The 9,733-nt window shown below is 38.1% G+C and overlaps 1 protein-coding gene across 1 annotated transcript in view; it reads left to right on the plus strand.

Annotated features, from left to right (window-relative positions):
- The window catches only part of LOC146138287 (uncharacterized), a 42,920-nt gene extending 37,726 nt beyond the window's left edge, over nt 1-5,194 (plus strand). Inside the window, exons 57-61 of the mRNA XM_083394559.1 lie at nt 174-342; nt 1,135-1,269; nt 1,509-1,560; nt 4,108-4,246; nt 5,032-5,194. Of these exons, the coding sequence (XP_083250685.1) occupies nt 174-342; nt 1,135-1,269; nt 1,509-1,560; nt 4,108-4,246; nt 5,032-5,194 (658 nt within the window). The remainder of the gene's footprint in view (nt 1-173; nt 343-1,134; nt 1,270-1,508; nt 1,561-4,107; nt 4,247-5,031) is intronic.
- The last annotated feature ends 4,539 nt before the right edge of the window (nt 5,195-9,733 follow it).

Consider the following 9,733-nt stretch of genomic DNA (forward strand, 5'->3'; position numbering starts at 1 on the left):
AAAATTAATTACTGGATAGAAAAAAAAGAAGTAAAACCACTGCAAAATTTGTTAGTTATGCATTACTGATTGTGCAAAACAATATGACCAACTTTCTGTGTCTAATTTTTTATTAGTACTGTTTAATATAAACTAGATAATCTTAAGTTATATATCAATTTGTATTTTGCCAGGTACGAATGTCAATGCAAGGGAGTGCAAGTACTGGACCACGAGTGCGAGTTTACCAACTTCACTTGTCCACTAGGATTTTCCAAGCAGCGCAACAACTCTTGGGACGAGTGTTGTGCAACTTACTACTGTAGATGTGAACAGTGCGCATTGAGAGACATTGTTTATCCGGTGGGTCTAAAACAAAAACATTGACAGCAAACACCCAACAGTCAAGGTCTAGAGTCTAGACCAGCGGTTCCCAAACTTTTCTTAAATTTTTGCCTGGTGGACACGTTGCAATTATTTTGATATTTCGCGACCCCCCAAAAAATTCAAGGGTCAGTTGACCCATATTTCTTGTGGTACACTAGTGCAGTGTTTAAAACATTCGCTAAAGCCTAATGTTGAAAAACTTACCACTAAAATTCTCCTTGTGGACCCTCTGAAACTGTTGTACGGACCTTAAGTTAGTCCGCGGACCCAAGTTTGGTAACAGCTGGTCTAGGCTCTTAGGTGTGAATATTCGAAACCAGGGCTTTCCAGACGTTAGAGTTTGCGACCCCGCTAAACTCCTTTTTGCGCGACCCTTTACGCTGAACATTAAATAACTGATAATTTTGCTTTTTGTTTTGGCGCCCTTAGTAATGTACAACTCAGTAAGGGTTGTATTGTGCAGTCGTTTGTAAAGAGTAGTAAGCAAATAAAAAATGTTTTTTAATTTTTAAATTAAAATAATCCATGGGTCACATTTAGGCCGTGGACCTGGATTTGGACGACCCTTAAGCAGGTTGTTGAACAGAAAGGGTTTAAATGTATTTGCCTATTAATACATACAGCATGCAGATGTGGGCTTTTCGTTGGTATTTAGTGAAACCTTTCTATTCAGATAGGATAATCAGGTTGCAATATATAAAGCCAAATTGTAATAAATTCTCGACAAGCTTCATTAGGTCAGAGTAAAAAAATAACTTTCTATTAAAGGTCGGTTCCAGTTGGATAGACATCAACGACCATTGTCTGGTGAAGGAATGCATGCAAATTGGAATAAGCTGTCCGTACATCAATACTAACAGCAAATACGAGTGCGACATAGTCAATAAAACCGACTGCATCAACGTCAGTATCACATTTTCTATTTTTCTTCGAAATTTTATTAACGCATAGTTGTTAATACAACGTTTAGTCGAAACATAGCTAGCTATACCTTTTAGCAATAACCACGTACTTTACCTACTCTCGTTTTTAAGCTTGTTTAGAAACGAATACAACATTTCGATAAAGTTTACATTGCCTATTTAAAAATCATAAACTACCGATTATCATAATATACGCTTTAAATTGAAATTACTTTGTAGGCCGGGGGACAACTTGTGCCAACAACCGACACCGAAGGCTGCTGCAAAGAATGTAAGAATTGTTTTAGTACACTTTTATATATATATTGAAAACTAACGGATCCGATACTGAAGGCTTTATCAGTGTACACAAATTTATAGCACATAGACTTACACAAGAAAACAAAACAATGTTTTTGAAACAGAAACAGCATCAGTAAACTAAACATCATCGCCAAACACTCACAAGTAACTCACAATTTAAGCCTCCTACCGCGACAAGGTAGTAACACTAACTGCCGTAAGAACAATTACAATGTCAAGGCACCATGTGCTCAGTGACCTTTGACCGCAAGTAACAGAATGCTTACACAATTAAATGGGTCATAAAGCACTTAACATCATAATGCGCTTTAGTAAATTCACTGTTAATCTTAACATATATCATATAGATTATATCATAGAACAAGGGCTAAAAAGTTAGACTACGTGCCCAACGTGAGACAATTATGATTTAAGCCGGTGTTTCCCAACCTTTTTCACATTAGTGCCCCCTTAAGCTTAATATTATTTTATATCGCTCCCCTCATTTTGCTCTTCAGCAAAGTGACATATTAATCGTTTGCTAACATCATATTGTCTACACTTTTGTTTCGATAAGCTGTCCGCAATATTTTAGGTTGTCTAACATACATCCACTATGGAAATTTATAGATACATTATTTTACCAGGTCATGCCATTCATAGAAAAAAAAATCAACTTTCTGCACCAGACTTTAAATCAGGGGTATGCAATTATTTCTAGTCGCGAGCGCCAACCAAACTAAAAAAGGTCTCTGCGGGACGCACAAAATGTTAAACTAAGAATTGTGTTATTAAAATATTAGAACAACTGGGAATCACGCGGGCCTCGGATTTTTTTCATCCATACTAATACTGAAAAGTGTAATAAAGCTAGATTGTTTTTAAGTCCGGGCGCACCTGGCGAGCGAAGCGAGCGCGAATTTTGGGGGGTATACCGGCATTTTCTTTCAAAATTTTTTTTCTTTTCAAATTTTTTTTTTTTTTGTCGTATATAATTTTTGAATACGTTTTCCGTTCGTCCGCGACTCACTTGGCAGCCTTCCACTGCGCAATGGTAAAGAAGCGCTGATCTAGTCCAAAGACAGAATTAAAACGTAAACAAACTAGACGTAGAAAGATCATTCGCGAGAAGCGCGAACATTTTTTGCCCGTACTAGGTTAAAATTGTCAAAAAGTATTTGAAATGGACTCGTGTCTAGTTTTCAAAAAAGCTTCGGCCCATGGGCCGTATGTTGGCGAGCCCTGCTTTAAATATACAAACATTTTTCCGCGCATAAAACGGTGAAACGCAACAGCTACCAACAACTTTACATAAGAAAGCTAATTATTACGTAACATTAGTCGGGAAACTACTACAAGTTCGCAGTACGGAAGTTGCCATTTAAGGTTAAATGTTTCATACAGTATTACAGTGCTGTTTCTTACTATTTTTATGTGAACTTTTATAAATTTTTGCCATAAGTACTTTCCTGTAACGCCCCCTGATGTGCGTTCGGCGACCCCCAAATGAGACAAAGACCCAAAACGCCCCCTTGTAACTCGCCAACGCCCACAAGGGGCGGTACCGCCCACGTTGGGAACCTCTGATTTAAGCAAAACACATTGTGGGGTTCTTCAACTTAGTAGCTGTACGGCTGCACCGAAATTACAAAAAAACATCATTAATTGCGTTATCTTGGTAACACGTTGCATAGGTGTTACTTCAAGCCATATTGCAAAGCAGGACTGGGGAATCGGTTGAAAATTACCCGAGTCCGACTCTGGCTCCGACTATACGGCCTGCATTTCACCCATCTATACGTAACTAAAATAAGGTGGATATTCATAAATCCACTAATACGCCTTATTCATCCAGCCACAATACATGGTTGGAAAATAATACACCTTTTGCTATTAGACTTTTACAAATGACGATTTTCTAAACGTTTGTACCTGGGTCTTTAATTAAATCTGCGCAGTGACAAAGCCACTCTGTAATAATAACGTTATTACGGTTGGCACAATTAAAACAACCGCCGTAACAATGATAAATTAATGACGATTCTTAAAGTAATTGTATACTGTGTGTGTTAGTGTTCACATGTACAATGTACATTTGCAGCAGTTGACACAACCGTCACCAAATAATAGCTTGGATTCAAATACCTTTAAAAAGAACAGCAATTTAACTTGACACGGTATAAGTTTAAATTAAAGATTAAATTACTTCTGTAAACTGAAGGCATCGATTATACAGCATTAGCGGTTCAAAAACGTGAAAATACTTCTTTATGCGATATTTACGTTATCACGGTTTTTATTTTTTTATTTTAGTGGTATACTGATAAAACGTATTGAAATGCATGTAAAAAAAAACTCTATGTATGGAACAAATGCATTGATAAGGTATTTTTTCTTGCAACATTTACACGCTACACTACATGTCAAAACGTTGTTGAAGCCCAACTGATTTTTTTTTGTTATTGTGATAATCTTGTATGTTTTGGTTGGAACTGGATCGGGTGGAAACCGAATAAATTTATGTCGCATTGTTTAGGTAAGATGTGCATAGCGACTGAGCATCGTGAAATAGTGACTATTTACAACTCCACTACCGGCGTAAATTGCTCGTCGACAGATGAACTTGACCTGCCAATATGCGACGGCGCTTGCACCACAACCTCGGAATACAATGTGTACGTTTTTACCGACAGGCATTATATACTAACCATAAGCAATTTTGGTTTCCAATACAATATGTTATTTATTTGTCTTTAAAAGAGGGCTAATTACGTTTAATCTTTCAAAAAGTTAAAATTGCACATTAGTGTGCGTACATCATTGGTGGAAACAAATGTCACATAATTTTTACCGACAATGCGAAATACAAGATAACACTTGGTTTAAACTTCGGAATTGGCCATCACAGCGATTTGTTAAGCTTTTTCCCAAATTCTTTCCTGATAAACCAAAATACACTGCCAATTCCTCCCCAGCAAAATTAACGAAATATTCACATAGTTCTAATTCGACGTGTACTTCTGATAGAAAAACAAAATGAACACCTTTAGTGGTGCTAAATGATCCATAACGCCTCCTTTCCTTGTTACTTTTGCCATTTTCTGTTTATTTTATCTTCTTTTACATCTTTTCACTGATGATGGCATAAGGAACAGCAAAATGTCATCCATCAAATATTTTTTGATTGAGTACTAAATATTAACAGTTATATAATTAATATGTAGTTTGGGACACATAAGGTAATTTTGGCCTTCGATTTGATGTTAATGTGAAAAATGCCTATATATTTCTAAAGATATTGCATTAGTTTCAAGCATACTGATCGTGTCTGTGTTTCAAGAATCTCGCTTTGGTAAACTTTGGTAAACAAAACCTTAGGTTAAAGACACGCCCTTTCCCGCCTGTCTTATAATAATCTTTTGCATGGCATTCCTTTTACTTTTTTTCTCTGCTCCCTCAGAAATACGGGCGACTACGATTCGGTTTGTCGGTGCTGTAAAGCGCACACGGTTGATCCCCGGACTGCTACGCTCCAGTGCACGGACGGATCGACGCATTCTCTCGCCTACGACTTTGTGGTGGAGTGCTCGTGCCACGAGACCGAATGCACGCCGATTCCTTGAGCGAGCGAGAACTTTGTTTCAGTGCACGTGTCGGTGCTATTCGTGCGGTACTATATACTCTGGTGCTTAACCATGGTTACAACGGGACAAAATTCCTTCGCCTTACCTCCTCCCCCCTTTCTCTATTCAAGCCGTTGTAAGTATTTTCCCATATTTCTAACTCCTTTGGAATTTTGTGTGTGTGTGTGTGTGTGTGCCTGTGTGTGTGCCTGTGTGTGTGCCTGTGTGTGTGCGTGTGTGTGTGCGTGAGTGTGCCTGTGAGTGTGCCTGCGAGTGTGCCTGTGAGTGTGCCTGTGATTGTGCCTGTGTGTGTGTGCGTGTGTGTGTGAGTGTGCCTGTGAGTGTGCCTGTGAGTGTGCCTGTGTGTGTGTGTGTGCCTGTGAGTGTGCCTGTGAGTGTGCCTGTGTGTGTGTGTGTGTGCCTGTGTGTGTGTGCGTGTGTGTGTGTGAGTGTGCCTGTGAGTGTGCCTGTGTGTGTGTGTGTGTGTGTGTGTGTGTGTGTGTGTGTGTGTGTGTGTGTGTGTGTGTGTGTGTGTGTGTGTGTGTGTGTGTGTGTGTGTGTGTGTGTGTGTGTGTGTGTGTGTGAGTGAGCCTGTGAGTGTGCCTGTGTGTGTGTTTGTGTGTGTGAGTGTGTGTATTTGTGTGTGTGTGTGTGTGAGTGTGTCTGTGTGTGAGTGTGTGTGTGTGTGAGAGTGTGTGTGTATGTGTGTCTGTCTGTTTCTGTTTGTGTGCCTGTGAGTGTGCCTGTCTGTGTGTCTGTGAGTGTGCCTGTGTGTGTACCTATGTGTGTGCTTGTGAGTGTGCCTGTGTGTGTACCTATGTGTGTGCTTGTGAGTGTGCCTGGGTGTGTGTGTGTATAAAACTCTCTGTTTGTGTGTGTGAGTGATTTTGTCCGGTGTTCCCCACCCCTTCCCAACTGTATTGCCGATCCACAAGAGATCTTACCCGAAGGAATTACTTGCCCCGTTGTACCTTTGTTATATTTATGTTATCTCTAAGTTTGCCGTTTGTCACAGCTTCGGTTGTGACATACTGATATAAAGGATTGTCGCCAAACAACCATCAAGGCCTTATCGGAGTGTTGTCACCACTGAAACTAACGACCCTACCGTGATGCTTGTATGTGTTGAAAAAAATAAACTTACCAAAGTTTTTGATTTACTGTTTTTGTTTTCAGCATCGACAAATAATCTGTTTAGTATTCTAACACGTTCAACTGAATATATTGCTGATAAACATGATTATTTTCTATTCCAAACACACTTACAGTATATGGTGAAAACAATTGCCTATTAGAAATCATTCCAAACACTCCTGACCAAATTAGTCGTATTTTGTATCTGTTATCCAGGATTAGAAAAATCATTCCAAACAAGCAAAATTAAAGATGAAAAATGGATAATATGCAATTTTGTAAAATTGCCAAAACGTTTTACTCCTGACAAAATTAGTCGTGTTTTGTATCTGTAATCCAATCCAGGAATTCTGTGTGTATAAAACTTTTGCCATATTAGTCAGTGTTTTTTGTCTTAATGTCCTGGCGAAAATCTACTGGGGGGGGAGGGGTTACAAATTTCTGCTGCTCTTTAGACCGTCGTATTCCTTAAACTAAAATTATCATTGTCCAGCATTTGAAAAAGAAGGCGTTCTTTGACACACGACGCTGTTAATCTTGTGTCTTCGTCTTTATCCCAGCATTCTCGAATCGTCTTTTCCAAAACAGAAGCCACTTCTGACATTGAAGTATCTGAACGTAAATTTCATCGTTTACAAGTTAACAAGTTCAGTGCATCATGACATTTTTATTGCTTTATTTGTACTATATGTTTTAAATTTGCAAAGTGTTCCCCCAAACTTTTCTAGAAAGTTAGGCTATCTAACCTTTTTTCGAAAAACCGAAAGTAGGTCTTCTGCCACTGATAACAACCAGTTCATGTAGACTTGAGAAATCGCTTACATCCGCCTGGTATGGAATTTTATGCAATGGAACAGCTTGAAGATTTTCTAAAAATGATTTTCAAATGATGAAGCACAGTACTCATAATCAGGGAGTCGAACCGGAACCGAACCGGAACTTTATGAACCGGTTTCGGTCCAATTTTTCCCGAACCATAATCGAACCTGAACCGTTTTTTAAAAAAAATTCTGAGGAGCCAGACCGGAACTGAACCCAATATTTTAAATAAACCTGAACCTTAACCGAACCCGAACCTGTCAACAAAAGCGGTTTACTCCAGCATGACGTCACAACCTCTAATTTACACGATTAATCTATGCCATGTTCGAAATTTTATAAAAATAATGAATAGTAATTACATAAAAACGTTAGTTTTTTATTTTTTAGATATGTCAATAACGAGCAGCTTGTTTACGCCGCGTAGTTCTACATTTATTGACCCACATTTTCATCTCATATTGCATCCGAACCGGAACTTTATAAACCGGTTTTGAAAATAAATTTACTCGAACCGGATCTGAACCGGAGCTTTTAAAATGCTCGAAACCGAAACCGGAACTGAACCGGATTTCGAAAAAATCCTTAAACCCGAACCGAACCTGAAGCGGAAAAGTCAAACGGTTCGACTCCCTGCTTATAATCCATAAACATTTCGCCCTCTTTTTTTCAGAATGATAAAATATACGCAATCTCTTTCTCACTGGTATAATTAAAACGCACAAACTTTATTACTAAAAAGCCTGAACATACCGTAGAACTCGTGGCACCGATTTACAATCTCCCACATGACAAGTGACATCGAATAAATGTCGGACTGCTTGAGCGATACTACGCTGTTATGTAGGTTGATGGAAAGATCAAGTATTTCAGGGGCGGTGTAATAAGGTGTTCCCTCCGCTATAAGGTGCTGCAAATTTGTTGAATATTTGTAAAAACTTAAATTAATTCGGTATTGTTGATTAGAAAAGTGTCACGAATACAATAATGTGCCCGTTATTTTGGTACTACTTCGACGCTTTCCAGTCTAGATACCCAGAAGTGTTAACTTTTAGTTAGCTTTCTGCTTAAAAAAAAAACGCCCGGTCGCTCGTGTTTTCAGTTTTCACTACCACTTTTAATGTAGAGTAGACACTGACCTGCTTTAATACAGTAATCAGCATCACGCCACTTTTGGGGCATTATGACGTAACACGAAGGCTAGTCGTAAACAAAACAACAAGCTTAACGCATAAGTAAAGAATGTTACAAACAATCGTTAGAAACTAATTTGTGTCAAAAAGTTACAATAAAGTTAAAGAATACCAAGGTTCCAGTTATTTTACGTTTGTTTGCCAAATCAATCACCTGAGCCTGGACTTCTTTGTTAGCAAAATCATTGGCGGCACCGAACGACATCGCTGATCCGAAATCCCCAATTGCTAGCATGAGATTTTCTCGAACGAACACATTGCTGCTTTTAATGTCACGGTGCACAACGACAGGTTTAGATTGCCCTAAAGAATTACTAGGATGATATAATGAATGAACTCCTAACTACCATTATACCCCATAAACCCTTTTTTAAAGTGAACAAAATAACAAAGCGGTTACTAATATTAGAAAAGTTCGCATAATCGTTCGAAAAATGCAATTTTGGTGATTGAAAAGAGTCAACTATTAATTTATGTTATCACCTCGACGGTTTGTATGAAAATATTTACCTGGGTAATCTGTATCACTATAGGTTTCATAAAACGAATAATGGTTCAGATGCGTTTTCGGTTCAGCGTATAACGTAAAATCCATTTAATTTGAAAAAGTATACCTTGTTCTCTTAAACAGACTTAAAATGATTAAAGACTTTTGAAGTAATTCAATAAGTAAAACTGTGAAAATATTATGCGTGGATAGTGAAGCTTTCCTTAATTAACCAGTGGAGGCTATCACTAAAAACCGTGAAATATTTTTGACTTACTTTCACCGCGGTTTATCGGGTTTGATAGCTACTGACTAAGATTATAGAACTTTAGTTTTGAAAATTCTTGTGTTAGCACTTGGGATCGAACAGCGAGGTTAATAGGTTTAACGGAAAAAATTTATAGGACAAGTATGTGTCGGATAACGGTGCTTAGGATTAAAGGTATATTAATAAGGCCGCAGTTTACTGCTGGCGTTATAAATACCTGCGTAGTCGTGGGAATGAAGAAATGTGATTGCTGTGACCAAATCGAATAAAAATGATAAACACAGACTGATATTGACAGTATAATCCACCAGATAATTCCTCAAAGATCCCCTTGAGCAATATTCTAGCAAAATTCCGTTTCGGTTTCCTGGCCTAAATTGACCGTAGAACGTCACTGCGTTGATATGGTCAAACTTCGCCAAGACAATGTTGATTTCAATTTCATTTTTGGAAGTGCATTCATTGCACGTGGCAAGAAAATCTAAACGGTTTATAGTTGTATACATACAGTATCATGATAGAACGTACAATTTAAATTAAAATTTAAGTGTTTGAATAAGATATTTCCCAATAAAAAAACACAAGGTTGTAAATACGCCATTTAGAAAAATAATGAAAGTTTAATAGTTTCCTCATTT

The sequence above is a fragment of the Ascidiella aspersa genome, chromosome 7 (assembly GCF_963924565.1).
Source record: "Ascidiella aspersa chromosome 7, kaAscAspe10.2, whole genome shotgun sequence".
In the NCBI taxonomy this organism is placed as follows: Eukaryota; Metazoa; Chordata; class Ascidiacea; order Phlebobranchia; family Ascidiidae; genus Ascidiella; species Ascidiella aspersa.